This window comes from Phoca vitulina, unplaced genomic scaffold, assembly GCF_004348235.1.
Source record: "Phoca vitulina isolate PV1807 unplaced genomic scaffold, GSC_HSeal_1.0 scaffold5, whole genome shotgun sequence".
Taxonomy (NCBI): Eukaryota; Metazoa; Chordata; class Mammalia; order Carnivora; family Phocidae; genus Phoca; species Phoca vitulina.
Window position 1 is genome coordinate 55,784,103 of NW_022589708.1, and position 19,319 is coordinate 55,803,421.

At 36.7% G+C, this 19,319-nt stretch overlaps 2 protein-coding genes across 7 annotated transcripts in view; both read right to left on the reverse strand.

Annotated features, from left to right (window-relative positions):
- ZC3H13 (zinc finger CCCH-type containing 13) overlaps window positions 1–5,748 on the reverse strand; it is a 93,963-nt gene extending 88,215 nt beyond the window's left edge. For 4 of the 6 annotated variants that reach the window (XM_032402997.1, XM_032402999.1, XM_032402998.1 and 1 more), the window contains exon 1: window positions 5,399–5,748. The gene's annotated coding sequence lies outside the window, so the exon portion shown is untranslated. The remainder of the gene's footprint in view (window positions 1–5,398) is intronic. The other 2 variants (XM_032403002.1, XM_032403001.1) reach the window with 1 other exon arrangement.
- An 873-nt stretch (window positions 5,749–6,621) lies between these two features.
- CPB2 (carboxypeptidase B2) overlaps window positions 6,622–19,319 on the reverse strand; it is a 48,541-nt gene continuing 35,843 nt past the window's right edge. The window contains exons 9-11 of the mRNA XM_032402489.1: window positions 14,740–14,942; window positions 10,729–10,816; window positions 6,622–6,917 (exon numbers count right to left, since the gene is read on the reverse strand). Of these exons, the coding sequence (XP_032258380.1) occupies window positions 6,733–6,917; window positions 10,729–10,816; window positions 14,740–14,942 (476 nt within the window). The 3' untranslated portion in view covers window positions 6,622–6,732. The remainder of the gene's footprint in view (window positions 6,918–10,728; window positions 10,817–14,739; window positions 14,943–19,319) is intronic.

The window sequence follows — 19,319 nt, forward strand, 5'->3', positions numbered from 1 at the left end:
TCTACTCGCCCAATTTTCATAGTACGTTCAACCTCAGAAAACAACTATAAAATGTTTAGTTTCTAAGTTCCTTATAAAAATTTAAAAATTTAGTTACCTATCTTTTAAGGAAAAGCTGTGCTATCATTCTCCATAAGGTAGTTAACTGGAAAAGAAAGCCATGTCAAAGAGAATGGGAAAATAAAATCAGGTGAGAATTTTATTGATAGTGGAAATTATGCTTTATACAGTTTGTGACATTAGGTATATTCTAAAAATCAGCTTGGGAGAAAAACGCAAACTATTTAAATATTTTCTCCACTTTAACAGAGCTTGAAAAAGAACAGTCTAATCAAGGACATTTATTTTCAATAATATAAAGAAAATTCAATGTTGATAAAATGACTTTCTTTCAAAATAGGACAGGCAAGAGAACTAGAAGTCAAGATGTTTCTATAATTTATACTACATTGACATAAAAGTCAAAGATGCTAAAAGTGATGAACAGGCTACCTTACCATTATTAGAAACAAGAAAGACAAATTGTAAAAATATTTTACAAAAGTAAATAAAACATTTAACACTAAAACCATAACAAAACAAATCTAAGTATATAATCAGGTGATTCAACTGGAAATGAAAACATCAGATAACAGTATTATGATATATGTTAGAAAAAACATTAAATTCTAGATCTAGAAAAAATTAGCACATCACTGTGGGAACTGGGTAGGAACTGCCTAAGGCGGGGGGGAACTAAACCATATCACATTTCATATAATCCAATTAGTTGAAATCTTATCAATAGTCAAAAGTTACTAGAATGAATGATAGCTAAAGAAGTGAAAGTTCCATTTGGTATGGAACTGGTCTCCATAAAATTCACAAATTCAAGAAGCTCTTTAATGTGGTTTCAAAGTAAAGACATATCACTTGAAAGGAAATTAAGTCTCAATAGTACCAAATCAAAAGCTTAAAAATATTGTAAACAATATTTGGTTTAGTTAGATACTCCTATTCAGGTTGTATTTTTAAAAGAATCCTAAGAGTAAGGACAACATTTGACAAATGAACAAAGATAATGAACCAAGAGGAAAATAGGAAATGATACCATATGGTAGTTTTAAATTGGAAAAAAAAAATGTGTTATTATTCTTTAATATAAAATACAACCATTTTAGTTAATTAATTTTTAGTGATTCAAAGAAGTTGGAAAGTAACTTTACAAATTTTTAAAGATTAGTGTAGAGCGGCACATTAATGAGTAAGAGTTTGTTGCAACATAAAACCACATATCAACTGTTCTCCAAATAAGGAACTATACAGCCAACCCCACATACAACAGTTAGTATTATAAGATAATTTTTATTTCATTCTCAGCCCAAATAATGAATTTACAAAGTAAAATCTGGTAAAATTTCATATGTCCATTTGATTTACTGAAAAGTTCTTTATAGAATGGAAGGCCAAGATAAATGGAACTGAGAAAAGATCTAGAAAATGTAGAGCTTTGTTTAACTGAGAAAACCACTTTTTTACAATTTATGTCTGAGCAGGAGTCAATAAAAAGTGAGTATGTCACAAAAAATAGGGAAAGTTTACAACAAAAACAAATGTTCAAAGTCTCATGTTACTATATTAATATAGAGATGTACACTGTAATCTTCACTAATTCAGTATTTAAAATATTAATAAACTTAAAATTGAATGAGTTCTAAAAGTTCCTTATTAGCTCTTATTAGTATTTAGAACTTGGAAAACAGGTACACCATCCCCCCCCCATGCTGCCTCAAGAAGACTAACCCTAACCACGTATTTCCCTCCGCTATCAACGGAAATATTTCTGCTCCTCAAACTCCTATATAGCCGCAGCATGCTGCCACTCCTAACACACCCTCCTCCAAAAAAATTAATGGTAGTGCTTTCCATAATTAGGGGAACAGCTATTTATTATTATACCTGAAACACTGGTCATCTAGCATCTCCTTTCTTGTTTTTCTGAGGGCTCCAGGTATTAACTGTTTCGATTTCTGCTCTATAATCCGTTGCTTGGATCAGAACTCCACTACTCCCCTGACCTACCACTGAAAACCATGGTTTCTCTCCAATCCTAGATCACTAACATAAACTTTGAAGATTTCAAAAGGTTTGGACTACTATGTCGAAGACAAACTAGTGAGGACTTATGATGGAATCTTATACCCCTCCTTGTATGTATCCCTGCCACTAAAGCACCTTCCCACAGAGACAAAGTTGCTTGTACATGGGACATGAAGAACTACTCAAGATTCACCTACACAGTTATTATCACTGGAACTTTACTTTTAGCTACTGTCGAGTCTTCCAACTTAGGGGAAAAACAGCAAAGTAAAAGTCATATTCTCAGCATCCAACAGTGTCAGGCTTCCTCCTAACTTTGAGTTTGAGTACCAGGTCTATGTTAGAGGGAGGTCACAGACAGGAAAAAAAATCTGAGGCAAAAGGGAAAAAGTAGTATTTGAAGTTTTCTAATTGAAAGGAAGAGGAATTCTTCTGATCATCTATCTAGGAACTTCTATCAGTAGTTAGCAATAAGTTTTCGAAATATTACTGAAATATTCATGATTGACATAGATAAAATATGCTTATAAAGAACACAAAATATAATATTTTAAATGCTATTCGCCTAAATATATACATATAATCTACAATACACCAAAAAGGCATTTACTCATATACATTAATTTATTAATTTAAAAGTATGTTACCAATTAAAATGACTTAATTAGAATTTTCTATCTAAAAATTTGGGTCCTCAAAGGCAAATAAATACTACAATCTAATAAAATATAGATTTGACTGAGAGGGGATAAAAACCTTTTTCAATTAATATTTGAACAGGCTTCAATAAGCAAATGCTTCAAAGTATGTGAGAAGAGTTAGAAACCATAAAATAAAAATGTAAATATTAAAGTCTTCCCTATTTCAGAGACTTTAAATCTTTTCCCTCCAGTTTTGTTTTCAAATTAATCTTTGATTTCAAGTTGTCATTACACTTTTACCCACATCTTCATGTCTTTCCCAAACACCAACATTATCAAAGCCCATGTGACACCGGTGAAAGTCTTTGGAATTATTTTCCTATTTCTCGCCTCCATTTGCAGAGTAAATAAATATCAAGGTTTTTATGATATATTTTCAATTGAAAAACAGGGGATACAGAGTTTGAATCTATTAAAATACAACAAAAGAGGGTCTTAATAAATGGGAACAGTCCCCCTTTTCCCCCCAAAACTCACAAATATCATAATGTACTCAAAGCTCCACCCTATAAATATGGCTAAGACAGGGGAAACATACAAATGATCAATGGTTCTTGAAGCCTAATTACTAAAATCTTGTCAATAAAACATATATCAATTCTAGTATCCTCATTTAAAACCATAATTACATCTTTTTGAGGCCTCATCTTCCCCTAGGACAAATGAAAGCATTTATCATTTTAATCTGGATAAGTTGCAGCATAATATTAGGAAACTGTCAAGTAAACAATTAAAAATACATAAATGTACTAACTGGTAGAATAAATTCTTATCCACTTAAGTTCTAAAATTAAAAGGTTTATATTAAAAATAAGGTCTCTTCCTATTTATATTTCATATATTTGAAAGAAAAAAGTTTATTTGATGCATAGGCTGGGAGAATTTTTAAAAAAATAACTTTCTAAAACAATCTTGCAGGTTGCTTACAGATAGACTAAAACAATTCCAGAGTTAATTCCAAACAATTAACAGAACTAAATTGACTATACCACTATGAGCAAGGCAATACTGTAGCACTGTGTAGAAAAAATAATTTGTTAAAAAGACTATGCACAGAAAATAGCCAATGCTAGCTACTATAAAGTGAAATAAACAGAACTGCAAAATGCACACTACCAAAAAATAAAGACACTTTAAATAGCAACACCAGTTAACTTTCAACTGTTACTAAGTATCTACTAAAATAGCTCCAACTCTACATGAAATGGAGAATGGGGTTGGGGGAGGTGGGGAAGACTAACATCCACTAAAAACCAATTCCTCAAATAAATATCAATTAAACAATTTTGCTTTCTATATTTAACTGCCAATGCATACTGTAATACCAATTAACACCGACAAGTTATTAAAATTCTAATAACTTGTACAGAAGTGAAAATAGCATCCACTTGATGAATTTTAGTATTAATTTACCGATATGAAAATTGGATTTGCATATCTTAAATATGCAATCAATATTCATTTTGAATCAGCAAGAATTAGGAAGCCAGTAAGAGGCATGCATTTGATAAAACTGGATCCTACCAGATCCACACAGTAAAAGTCTAGTAAGTTTCATGGTGCAACTGTTTTTACAGACACAAATTGCTACATACCTGCATCAACATTCTTAGTAGTCTCTTGTTTAAATTGTCATTTTATAATCTATTTCATTAAGAAATTGGAAAGTATTTGAAAATCTACAGATTATGTCCACAAAACTCTTAAAAATATTGTCACTTAGGTACTAAAGCCAGTAATTTCAAATATTACAAACTAGACTCCGCTAACTGGCACCATATACACATGCATGGATTGTACTCCATAAACATTTAGATTAACTGCAACAGTATCATGGACTTTGAAAAGTTGAGCTGTGAAGATATTTTCCAAACTTTTAAAATTATTTCTTCAAAAAACCCCCAAAATCTGAAGGGATAGTATACGCCTATAATTTTCAGAGTAGTTCAAATTATCTGAAAACTTCACAATATAACCGAATAGCTTAAGACACTACGCTCTACAAACAAGATCCTACCAATATCGTTCAAGTAATATCAACTCTGAATAATTTGCAGCCACATAAATTATTTTAACCTGTTCAGAAAGAGATAATGCCAAACAGCAGACCCTCTCCTTTCACTCAACCTTCCTCAGTTTCTGAGAGATAGTTGCCAAAAGTAACTACCCAGGGAACTTCCAGGACCCAAGTGGTTAAATTATCACTGCCGGGAAATAAGCAAAACCAAATACAACCAACAGCAAGGTAATTTTTCCTACAGGTCTGGAATGCGTAGAGGGAGCCTCTAAATCTAAGATCATATTCCTGCCCCCGTCCAGCGCATACAAATGCGAATACTGCGCCAGGGTTCCCAAGCCTTTTTGGTAGGGACCCAGCACAGTCTTTTGTCTGAATCCATCCGTCCTTTTAAACAAACTCGCCGGAATCAGAACAAGAGCTAGAAACGAAGCCTGAGCCCAGGGAGCTATTGCAGAGTTAAGGGTGGGATGCTCAAGGAGAGCTCAAAATCCTGGCGTGACCCAAAAAGGGATGGAGGACAACCCGGGGCCTTCCCATCCCGGGTCCGTCCAAAGCCTTTCCCCCGATACCCACACCAATGCACAGAATTCAAGCTTACCTCCTCCCCGAGCTCCTGTCGCAAGCTCAGTCAGGAGGCGCTACCGCCGCCACCGCTCCGAGGAGCGGGGGAGGCGACTCTCTGTCCCCGCGCCTGGCCCCGGGAAGACTACGACGAGAAGGAGGTGCGCGCGCGGCTCCCGGGAACCGGCCCTTCGCTAGCGAGAGGACCCGGGGGCAGCTGAGAAGCAGAACCCGCCCACCGCTTCGCCAGGGTCAAGTGAGACTGAGATGTAGGACGAAAATGAAGGAAGAGAGACTGGAGAGCAAGAAAGGCAACGAAAACACTAACAGGCCGATAGGAAGACCGACTCAAAATTCCGCCGGAAGTCAAGTGTTTGCTCTGATCCCCAGTGGACCGAAGCAGCTTCCGGCCGCCAGATTAGTCGTCAGCGCGCAGGCACCGCCCCTCCGGAGACACGCCCCTGGGCGTAACGTCGGCTCGTAGGAGTGCCGTGGAAATCCTCAAATCGGTGCTTTGTTGAAGGGACCTTTGGAGTGGAATCTCTGAGCCAGGGAGAGCTAAAATTTCCAATAAAAAGTGAATTTAAGAGAAAGAGTTTACGGGGCGCCTGGGTGGCTCAGTCCTTAAGTGTCTGCCTTCGGCTCAGGTTATGATCCCAGCGTCCTGGGATCGAGCCCCGCATCGGGCTCCTTGCTCCGCGGGAAGCCTGCTTCTCCCTCTCCCACTCCCCCTGCTCGTGTTCCCTCTCTCTTGTCAAATAAATAAAATCTTAAAAAAAAGAGAGAGAGAAAGAGTTTACTTCTTTTATTACATAATTTCTTAGAATAAACAGCTGTTGTAAATGCCATATCTGTTGTTGAAAATAACTACAGCCGTTCATTCATTTGCTCAAAAATGTTTACTGAGCAGTGACAGGTGATATTTGTCCTGTTTTTGACACTCCTCCGCTTTCTGGGCCATCGCTTATTACTGTGGAACAAAGCATACACGGCTGTGTTTTTAAAGGCGCAAGCAGTTCACTGAAAATTTGGAGCAGAAATCTTTAACGTACTTCTAACCACCTTTCCTTTTGTGGTCCAATGATCTGCAAGAAACTAGTTATTAAAATTGCTTGAGGTGGGTAGTCAAACACCCTGAATCAAAATCCGTATCTAGCCTCTTACAAATTTTTTTAAAAAGGAAAAAGAAATGTGAGCCTTTCTCTGCCTTAATTTTAAGGTAACATTTATTTTGTTCGTTGACAAAAGCAAGGAATAGGAAAACCTTCTCTCAAAACTACTGATAAAATTTTAGAAGAACGGGTACAATGATTTGGTCCTGTTGGAACCAGTAAACTAAAATATGGGAGAAGAGTGAAAAAATTAACGGCATTAAACATTCTTGATGACATGCCCAACTATTTTAGAGATAGCGGCGAAAGCTTCTGTACAAGTGGGCTTGATGTAACGCTCTGGCAATAAGAATCCGTATCTGCCTTTATCTCGAAGTTCAATTGTAAACGAATATTTTACGCCCAAGTCATAGATCCAGTCATCTGAACCTCCAGGAGCTAGGTCTACAAGAAGAAAAAAGAAATTACTTTTTGAAATACAGATGTTTCAAGTTAACTAACAAAATGGATTTTTTTCCCTAAAAATAGCTCTGCTTTTTTCTGATTATTAAGTAATCTAAGTTGCTGGTAGAAAATGGAGATTGAAGAAAAACAGGTTAAGGAAGAAAATAAAAATTACCCATATCTCTGCCAAAGAGTAATAATCACCAGTAACATTTTAGTGTTATTTTTTCCCTCAGTGCATGCTTTAACATCCTTAAATTTTTCCTACAGAAATAAGATCATCATATACATGCAGTTTTGTAATATTTCTAAACATAATCTATCTGACCAGCTTTATGTATCAATAACTTCAAAACGACGTTATCATTTTTCATGATCTCATAGCACTACATTGTAAAGCTGGATATAATTATGTTCAATATTTACTTGGAGACATTTAGAATTGTTTTTCTAATTTCTAATTAATATAAGCAACTTGACAATGTCCTTTCTTGTTTTTACTAATTGCTTGTTTCTCTAGAATATTCTTCCCTAGAAGTAGATTCACTAGCCTAGGATTATCCACTTTTTACAATTATGCTACATGTTCCCAAATAACCTTCAAAATAATTGAACCAATTTACATCTTCATACTAGCAGAGTATGAATTTGCCCACTTCCCCCTCCCATACAATGCACAGGAATTATGCATTTCTGGCAGTTTTATGGGTGAAAAATAATATTGAATCATCTTATTTTGTTTATTTGATTACCACTGAGCTGAACATTTTATTTGGTATATTTATTGTCCATCTTTATATTTTTTATCAGTTGTCTTTGCTCATTTTTCTACTCAATTGATTTTATAGATTGTTTATAACAGCAACATTAGTGTAAATTTGAATTTGCCTTGTGTAATATTTGCATTTTTTTCTTATTTGGTTATTTAGCTTTCAACTTGGTTTATGGCAGAGTGTTTATATTAAAATATTTTATCTATCTAGGATTTATTTTAGAGAAATATATGTTAGTAAATCAATTAATTTCTTTTTCTGAGTAAGTTGTCAGGTTTTCCAATCCTATTAATTGAATAGCTAACATTCTTAGAAATGCCTCCTTTATGAGAAATAAGATGCCCTTATATATTTAAGTGTCTTTCTGTTCTCACTATTCCCTCCTGTTGATCTGTCTTTTCCTGGCTCAGCTCCACAATCTTAATTACTATATGTTTATAATGTACCTTAATACCTGGTTGGAGCAAATTCTCTCTTATTAGTCTCATTTTTCAGAATTTTACAAGCTCTTCTACCAAATCCATTCTTTCAAAAGAAATTCAAAGTCATTTAACTGTTCATTGGGATTGCATTAAATATACAGATTAATTTAGCACGACTGACACATTTTTATTTTGCTTTCCTATCAAAAACATGGTAGGTTTCTCCTTTTATTTATCTTCTTCTATGTATACCAGTAAAATTTTCTAGGTTTTTCATATAAATATATTGATTTGTATGTGTACCCACACACATACATTTAACAATGAATCCACATATATGTATCTGTATGTATATATGTGTGCAATGTGTATGTATGTACATATAGAGGGGCAGTAGGATCTTTTTTTCATTTTATTTTCTACCTGATTATTTTTTGGTATATAAGAGAGCTTTAGATTTCTGTATATTTAGTTCATATTCAGCCACCTTCAACTTTTGATTGTTACTAATATTTTTGGTTGATTTCTACTGTTTTCCAGGTAGACAATCATATAATATGTGAAGTGATCATTTTTGCCTCTTTCTAATGCCTATACTTAAATGAACTACAAAGGTGTTTACCAAAGCATTGTTTATAATACTAAAAATATTCATCAGCAGTGGATTAATGAGTTATTCAGCAAATACTTCTGACAACCACTATCAATATTTGGCATTTCTTCTTCCAGCCATTTTCTCATGCTTATGAACACATTCTCATAGATGTATACTGACTGAATGAATGAATGTGTAGAGATGGACTGATTTCATCACACCAGAAAGTTGCTTTGTAAGCTCTCTAGCCCTGAGTCACCTGTGGTTATGCTTTGGGGACCAATGGTAGAGAAGAGGAGGAGAATCAAGAAAGCTCTGAATTGTGAAAGGAAGCTGTAGGGTCCCTCTCTGACAGAGCAAGGACCTGGGTCAGCAAAGGCAGCAGTGGGCCAGTGATACCAAGAGACAGAGATACCATGTGGACCAATCTGGCTCCACTTTGTTCTGAGACATTTGGGGGTTGTTGAGGTGGAAGAGGAAGATTCTGGACTTTCTACTTATAGGGCATCTGGTGCTCAAGCAATTTATTGAAAATAATATGAATGTGATTATTAAGATGAGTGTGTTTTTATATTCCTGTAGATCATACCTGTTAAAGAAAATTTTGGGGCTTTGAATATTGTCTCAGGGCCTTCTCACAACCCGTTTTCTCTCCCTGGTTTTCCTCGTATATCACTGTTTGGCAGACACTTATCAGGTAGGTCTCCCAGAAGTGTCACCTACAGAGAGAGACCCTCCTAGGCCACTTTAGCTAAGTAGCCTCTCTCTCCTGCAGTCATTCTCAAACCCTTAAGCCTCTTTTATTTTCTTCACTTCTCAATGGGATTATACTATATTTGACTATTTCATTGTTTACATCAGAGATTTGCAAACTTTTTCTCCAAAGGACTAGGTAGTAAGTATTTTAGGCTTTGTGGGCCACAAAGTATGTCACAGCTACTTGACTCTACTATCGTGAAAGCTATCATAAACAATACATAAATAAATGGGTGTGGCTGTGTTCAAATAAAACTTTATTTTTGAATACTGAAATTTGAATTTCATATAATTTTAACATGTCACAAAATCTTTTTTTTAAACCTTTTAAAAAATGGAAAAACTGGGGTGTCTGGGTGCCTCAGTCAGTTAAGCGTCAGACTTTTGATTTCTGCTTAGTCATGATCTAAAGGTTGTGAGATCCAGCCCCTCATCGGGCTCCACGCTAGGCACGGTGTCTACTTGGGATTCTCTCTCTCCCTCTGCCCCTCCCCCCACTTGCTCTCTCTCTCTCAAATAAACAAATAAAAAAATCTTTTAAAAATGGAAAAACTATTCTTATCTCACAGGCTATACAAAAACAAGCAGTGGGCTGAATTTGGCCTATGGGTCATAGTTTGCTGACACCTGGTTACATGTTTATTTTCTGTTCCTCTTTTTCCATCTCCTCCTCCAACTTCAAAAGAAAAAAAAATCATTGTCTGTCATCCTAAAAAGAGTCCCTCGATAAATATCTGCCAGCAGAAATTAAATTTGAAAATATTTCTTAAGAGTTTGCCACATACAAGCTGTTATCAGTGTTATACAAACAAAAGACACTTAACTATATAGTGTGCTTTAGTGGGCACAGCCTGTTATTATAAAGCATTTAATGTAAAAATGTTCCCTAGATTTGTATAGTGTTCAACCTGCACAACTTTTCATGGGAACCCTGGACATCTTATACATTCTTTTGGCCCTGTATGACCTTTCCTGCTTCACTCAACCAGTGTGATGCCAATTCTATAATCTCTGCTCTATAGCAATGAACATGATTTCTTAAATATCATTTTGGCTTCTTTTGAGGGTATTCATTTATTAATATAACCTTGTTTGGTGCTCTCATAGCTATTACGCTTCCATTTCTAATTGCTGTAATCCAACTATTTTACATGTGACCTTGTTTAAAGATTCCATTTAGAAAAATTAAACCCACACAGAAAAACCAAACACACAGATTTCTTTAGTACCTCACAATTCTCCAGATCTTAAGAAGAAATACTTACATAAAGTTTCTGAACCACTGCCGTGAGTATATCTGATATTTTCATTAATATTCTCAATAGCACGGGCTGCTTCACTGGCCACTAGGGACTGAAATCAATAGAATATGGAATCTCAGTTAATGTGCAGCTTTGAAGCTGGACAGGTAGAAGTTTCTTAATAAAACAATCATATGTTAATTGAATCAAACTGTGTATAGGAAGAAATAGAAAGTAGAATGGTGGTTGCCAGGGGCTTGGGTGTGAATGCAATGCAGAGATGTTGGTCATGGGATATAAATTTCCAGTTATAAGATGAATAAGTTCTGGGGATCTAACACACAGCATAGTGGCTATAGTTAAGGACACTATTTTATATACATGAAAGTTGCTGAGAGAGTAGATTTTAAATGTTTTCACCACAAAAGAAAAAGTTGCAATTATGTAAGGTGATGGCTGTGTTAACTAACTTTATTGTGGTAATCATTTCACAATGTGTATCAATTCATCACATTGTACACCTTAAACTTATACAATGTTATACATCAATTATAGCTCAATAGAGCTAGAAGAAAACTGTGCGTATGAAAAATCTACACAGTAAGAATAAATAAACTTTAACAAATATTTTTTTGCTTTACGGAAATCACAATTGGGTGGCTTTAAACATAGACTCCTCCAATGCATTGAAAATTTTATTTAACTTGAAGGAAAAATAATTCTCACATGCTTTTTGGTCTTCAGGAATTCACTTATCATGTAAAATGAAGTACAACTGTATTTCAAAGGCAAACAGCCTGGGGTTACCCTATTCCTACACAAAATTATCACCAAACTTTATTTTTTTAGAGAATTAAATTAAATTAAATTATTTATTGGCGGGTGGAAGGAGCAGAGGGAGAGGGAGAATCCTGGAGCAGACTCAGCGCTGAGCGCAGAGCCTGACAATGGGCTCAATATGACAACCCTGAGATCATGACCTGAGCCCAGATCAAGAGTTGGACACTTAACCGACTGAGCCACCCAGGCACCCCAAAATTATCACCAAACTTTAAATGTGACTTCTCAAAATACTACATATACCTAATGCGTAGATCATTTCCTTCTCACAGACTATTGTCTTCATGTGTAAAATGTCTAATAACTCCTAAAGACTCATCAGGTAAAAAGGATCATGTGCCAGTATGGGATAGGCTAATAAATAAATCCCTTATTCTACTACATTTGGTTCTAGCTTATCCAGATCTTTTATGAGGTTGATGCTAGTACTCATTGACACTCTCTTAAATAACTTAGAGGAATATCAGCGCATATTACATTGCGGCATTCCTTTGTTAAAAAAATTTTTAATGGAACTCCATTGTCTACAGAATGAAATACAAATTCATTCTGACATACAAACAAACTGACCACATCTACTTTCTGATGATGTCACCCGCCACTTTCACACCCCCACACCTGAACATACTTCCTGTGGGGAACACATTTCCTCAGCTTTCAATGTCCTCCCTTCCCTGTCTGTCTCTAGAATTCCTACATTTCAATTTCTGGCTGGAAATGGATCTGTTCTTTGATGTCAATAGTGCTTTATTATTATTATTTTTCTTTACAATATGTCACCACTTAATAGATGATAAATCCCTCAAGAACAAGGACTTTATCCCCTGGCTTTTCTAGCATTTCCTTCTGAATCAGTTAATGAGGCCACCCCCTGCTATCCTAGTCAGAATTGAGGTCTACCATCTGTGCCACTTATTTAGTAGTTGCTGCACTTAGGATACAGCTGTTTGTAACATTTGCTAATGACTGAGCTCCCTAACCATATCATGTTCTCTTAAAGGGCAGGGTCCCACCTAATGCTTCTTTTAATGTCCACCAAACACAATATTTTACACAAAATAACTCAACAACTGCTGGTGATAACAGTAATCCAAAAATAAGGGAAATCAGACCAATTTTATTTCCAAATCAGGATAAATAGCCTCTCATTTCTTCAAGGATAATACCAATAAAGGAGCTTTCCTTAAAAGTTTTCTCTTGAGAAGAAGAAAGAATTGCAAGTATCAGATGTGTTTATGTTCTAAATGAGCTATTTTCAGAAAATGCAAATAACCTTATATTTGTCATCAGCAACTGCTAGCCCCTAATGTGGCTATAGTTTATTCTTGTAAGAGAACCAGGACATACACATCAACACCAAAACAACGAAAACAAAATCCAAACAAAACGCAAATCCACAAATAATCTAACTAAAAAATAGGCAGGGAACCTGAATAGACATTTTGCTAAAGAAGGCATATAGGCAGCGAACAGATACATGAAAAGATGCTCAATATCACCAAACATCAGGGAAATGCAAATCAAAACCATAATGAGATATCTCCTTACACCTGTCAGAAAGGCTATTATCAAAAATACAAGAAATAACAAGTGTTGGTATGGATGTGGTCAAAATGAAACTCTTGTGCACTGTCTGGTAGGAATGTAAATTGGTGTGACTGCTATGGAAAACAGTATGGGGGGGTTCCTCAAAAAAATTAAAAATAAAAATATCATGTGATCCAGTAATTCCACCACTGGGTGTTTACCCAAAGCAAATGAAAACACTCATTTGAAAAGATATATGACTCCTCTGTTTATTGCAGCATTATTTACAATAGCCAAGTTATGGAAACAACTTAAGTATCTGTTGATAGACGAATGGATAAAGAAGATGTGGGGTGTACATATATGCAATGAAATATTATTCAGCCATATAATAGAATGAGAATAGAAATCTTGTCATTTTCAACAACATGGATGGGCCTAGAGGGTATTAAGCTAAGTGAAATAAGTTAGAGAAAGACAAATACCGTGTGATTTCACTTATATGTGGAATCTGAAAAACAAAGCAAATGCACAAACAAACAAAAATACAGAAACAGAATCATAAATACAGAGAAGAAACTGGTGGCTGCCAGAGGAGGGGGGGAGGCATTGGGAGGATGGATGAAATATGTGAAGGGAATTAAGAGGTGCAAACTTCCAGTTATAAAATAAATAAGTCATGGAATAAAAAGTACAGCATAGGGAATATAGTCATAATATTGTAATTACGTTATATGGTGACAGATGGTAACTACACTTACTGTGATGAGCATAATGTATAGAACTGTGGAATCACTATGTTGTACACCTGAAACTAATGTAACATTGTATGCCAACTATACTTCAATAACAAAAACAAACAAATAAAAATTAAAATAAAAGGAGAGAGAAAGGAAAAAAAGAGAACCAGAACAAAAGGAGTTAGTAAGAAACAAACCACTACATAAAGATCAGACCTTGGCCAAGAGTCAGACTGTCACCATAACCCTTCCATTGTCTGGAAAGCATCTGGGGTAAGAATGTGGCCCATCCTAGCTATAATGCATGAAGAACTCTTACATTCTTCGTCATCAACCCAAACGCAGAACAACTGGGACCAAAAAGTAGTGAGGGGTTAGCAGGTTATATGAGTCCTCTTCAAACTTCCTGTATCTTCTACTACATTCCAAAATGTTGACATTGGAGGTGCTTTTAATAGGACCAAACCTCTGGGGGTTAGGGAGGTGAGTGTGTACACAATTCCCGATGTTGGTATTCGATTGATGAGTGTTGTACCAGGACTTGACCTATGTCAGGCTGTTGTAGAAAGCTAGTTACCACAAAGCAGACCCACAATTCCAGAGACTCTTGTCCTTGCTTTTATGGTTTTATATGTAGTTCAGCTCCATGTGGAATGGTTCAAACCTGACCTTCAAGCAATATGTCTGACATTTTCTTAGGGACCCATCTGCTGGACTAAAGTTCGCGTCCACAGGGTAGGACCTGTTCTTTACATTCCCTCAGTGAACCCTGACTCAGGATGACTCTCAGCAGAGTGAGACCAAAATATAAACCATCTTTCCCTCTGTCCTCCAAAGGAGAAATTTTTTCCCACAGTTTTTTATTCTTGAGCTAGGTATTATTTTATTTCTGAAATGCCAATGAAAAAAATAATTAAGTAGCACTTACCAGTTCCTCATGGTCTTTGCTTTTGCTTCGATTATAGGAATATGGAAACAGTATCTGCTGGGAGTATGAATGCATACTGATGTAAGCCTTAATGTGGTCGATGTTTTTTCTCAAGAAATTAGCCATTGCCTTCACTTCTGGTTCTGATTCGGGGTAAAGGCCACAGTAGGTTTCTGAGCATGAGAAACTTGATGCACCTTCCCCTGAAGTGAAATTGATGGAGTGGGATTAGAAGGGATGCATATGCTATTGTGATTTGTGATTTCCCTGACTGCCTTTTCTGGGTATCTATGGTGCAACATTTTTAGAGAAATGCATTAGATAGAACTCTGTAAAGAACATATTTATATTTCTTTTGAAGTAAATATTTTTTTAAAGATTTATTTATTTATTTATTTGAGAGAGCGAGAACGAGAAGAGAGAGTATGTGAGATGGGGGGAGGGTCAGAGGGAGAAGCAGACCCCCCGCTGAGCAGGGAGCCGGATGCGGGACTCGATCCTGGGACTCCAGGATAATGACCTGAGCCGAAGGCAGTCGCTTAGCCAACTGAGCCACCCAGGCTCCCCTGAAGTAAGTATTTTTATGCCCTCATAGCAAACACAACAGTTGCTGTCTGGGGGCAGCCATCTTGTACCCTTTGTGAAAGGAAATCTCAGAGACGTCAGCCAGCCCTGCCTCCAAACTTGTGGCTATATGAGAGAAAAAAAAAACATTTTTTTAGAAAGCCCATTTTCTTTAATCCTTTGTGAGTTTGGTTTTTCTGGTATTTGTAGTTTAAAAGTTACTAATCAATATAGCCCATAAAAAAAAAGTCTCATTTGGGAATTCAGAATATGGAAGTCTGCCTTCAGTGCTACTTCTAACTTGCTAAATAAATAAGTCCTTAAACAAAATAAAATGGTGATATTGGGTGCCAGCATAATATTTATTCATACTTTTCAGAGATTATAGTATACATCACTTCAGATGGTAGTTTTCTTCCTTAATGCACCGGGGTGGAGCCCCAGGGAGCCATCTCTGACCCCAAACGTTATTCCCTCCTGGAAACAGTTGATTAATCCTGAACTGGATCCTTAACTTGTGTTCTGTCAATCTGAATCCCTCCACTGATAACTTGAAATTGAGATGAAGATTCTGGTGTCAGTCTAGCTGCTCTCCAGAACAAAGAAGACAATACCAGTAACATCACCTGCTGACACGAACTCTAAGATTTACACGCAATATCTCACTTAATCCTCATGCAACCCTATGAAGGAAATACTGCTATTTCAGGAGATGCAAAGTGAACATTCTCAGTAGTAATGGCCCTTTATAATAAGAGGCTAAGGGCATAGACATATTTTTAGTCGTCCAATCACTTGATTCTAATCTTGGCGCTGCCATTTAATAGATATGGCCTTACATAAAATGTTGTAAACCTATCTATACCTTGATTTTTTTATCTGCTAAATGGGAAAATTATATATTTAATGAGGATTCAATGAGCTAATGCATATGAAGTGCTTCGCATGGTGCCTTGTCTAAGTGTTCAGTGACTACTGTTTCTCCCCTTTGTAGTCGTCGTCGTCATCGCCATCATCATCATCATCATCCGGATTGGAATAAAAAAGAATCCAGTGTGCTTCACAGTGATGAATGGGGAGAGAAAGGACTCACGGAGCCCACTGCAGTGCTGAGGCCCAGTTCCAGGCTGTTTCTGAGGCTCAGCTGCATCCTTGTCCTCAGGTCCCATGGGCTACTCCATTAACCTTCCAGGCTTGCCTGCCTTACTTAAGCTTGCTCTGCTTTCTTCCTTTTATTTACAATAGAAACAACCTTAATGTTTGTGAAACATTCTTTTCCCTACAAGAAAATGTTGTGCTAAACATCCAAGGCTTTTCCAAGTACTTCATTTGTATTAATTTTTAACCAATAATGTGATCAGATGACCCATTTTCATAGTTCTGTCCCCTTTAATTTCTCCTGCCCTTTTCCCCCTGATATATAGTTCTAGAGAACAGAGATTATATGTTAGGAGTAGAGACAGGGGAGGACATGAAAGAAATGAAGGAGGAGGTGGTGCCCTAACGTGAATCCTCAGACCAGAGCTCTTCCATAGATACATGAAGCAAGTCACAGGATTTATTTTTCAGTCAATCATTAAAAAAAAAAAAAAAAGAAACAGGTGAACCTATATTAATAATACACTTTATTTAACCCAATATGTACAAAGTACTACCATTTCAAATGTAATCAATATAAAAATTATTCATGACCTGTTTTATGTTACTTTTCTTAGGCCAAGTCTTTGAAATCTGGTGTGTATTTTACCCTCACTGCACATCTCAATTCAGACAAGCCACATTGCAGGGGCTCAGCCACCACTCGTTACTACTGTAATAGACAGCACAGTCGCAGAATTCTTGTTCTGTGACTGCCATTCTGGAGAGTTCAAGTATTTTGGTAGGAAGACTCATGGAGAGTCAGGAAACTCGAGTCTGAGATCTGCTTTGCCATGAAACAGTCATGTTCATCTGGACAAGCTACTTCATCTCTCTCCGCTGAAGGCACTCTTTTTGTACCAAGAGACACTTGGTCTACCAGGTCCCTTCAAGCTCAAGCATTCTCTGATCTATAGGCCTAGTATAAGAAAATTCATAAAGGCAGAAAGTAGAGTAGAAACTACCAGGGGCTGCAGGAGAGGGGGGAATGAGAAGACATTGCTTAATGGTCACAGAGTTTCTGTTTGGGATGATGAGAAGTTTTGGAAATGGATATTAGTGATGGTTTTCCAGACTGTGAATGTACTTAATGCCTGAATGTACTGAACTGTACACTTAAAAATGGTTAAAATGACAAATTTTATGTTATATATATTTTAGCACCATAAAAATGATGAAAAGACACTATGGTCTCATAGGAAAAGAAATAAAGGATTTTCTACTGTACACTGGTTATAAACACTTCGTAGTTTAACAGTTTAGAAAATAAGTGGATCTCTCTCAGGAAGTTTGAGACCAGACGTCCTCACAAAATGTTCCCTGTTATAGACTGAATTCTGCGCCCCCCCCGCCAATTCATATGTTTAAGCTCTAACGCACAATGTACTAGGTTTGGAGATAGGGCCTTTAAGGAGGTCATTAAGGTTTAAGGAAGTCATAAAGGTGGGATCCCGATCTAATATGGCTGGTGTCCTTTTAAGAAGAGAGAGAGAGAGAGAGACACCAGGGATGTGCACACAGAAAAAAGGCCATGTGAGAACACAGTGAAAAGGTGACCATCTGCAAGCCAAGGAGAGAGGCCTCCGGAAAAACCCACCCAGCTGACACCTTCATCTTGGACTTCCAGCCTTCAGCTCTGCAAGAAATAAATTTCCCTTGTTGAAGCCACTCAGCCTGTGGTATTTTGTTATGGCCGCCTGAGCGGTCCAAGGCAACCTCACCCCCATTCTCGTCTCTAACACACACACACACACAGACACATATGCACACGCACACAATTTTAATATAGAGGAAGGGGAAATGAACATGAAATAAACAGCCTTGATATGTCAATTCTTGTTAATAAGTAAGGTGCTCTTTTAGATTCTTAAAAAAGTATCATAAAGGCATGTTCTAGGTACAGGAACAAGGAGGAGATAAGATTTAATTCTTTCTCACTGGCTTGCTTACATAGTACAAAAGAGATACTGGGGCACTGGACAAAAAAAAGAATTCTTGCAATTACTTTTTGTTTTATTTGGCACTCTCTTTTGTCTATATGCTTGCTGCTTCTGTTTCTGTTTTTAACTCTTGTGACAGGTAATAATATAGTGCCATGCCTCAGAGGGCCTACCATATGTCTTGAGGGCAAAAACAGAATATATTTGCCATCTTGATGATTCAAATTGGGTAGTACTGACTTCACCATAAAAAAAATATTAAGTAAAACAGAGCACCAAAAGAGCATGAAGATAAAATAAGAAATTCCAGATGGGAACTTATAATAGAGGGGTGATTCTCCAAGAAGAATTGCAATAACTTTGGAGTCAGTCAGCCTGGCTTTATATCCCGGCTCTGCCACTTCCTAGGTCTGTGCTCTTAAGCATGGGGTTGACCTTCTAAGTCTGGAATTCTCCATCCAGGATACATAGATAATGAAACCTAGGGGGAGACATACATAAACAGCTCAGCACTTAGTAACCATCAGCTCTATTCAGACCTATTTCATATTTGTTGCTTCTTCTCTGACTCCCTGCCCAGTTATCACTGCTGTGGCAGTCTTTGGGCTGCAGTGGACACTTTTATTGGACAATCTTAAGAATGGCTCTCATGGAGAAACCACTAAGTAATTCCCTTAATCACAAAAGGAGTGAGCCCGAGGCAGGATTAACTGCCCTTTCCTCTGCTTGCTTATTACATCTGCAGCTCTCTTAGAACAACTCATTCATTCCTTTATGCATTTAATTAACTTCTGGGAACTCTGCATGTGCCAGGCATTGCACTAGATAATGGATAATGGTCCCTTCCCTCACGGAGTTTCTAACCTAGAGAAGGAAGGAATTAAGGAAATAAGGTAAGTACTCTGTTGTGAAGTTTTCATGTGGATTCTGAGATAATGA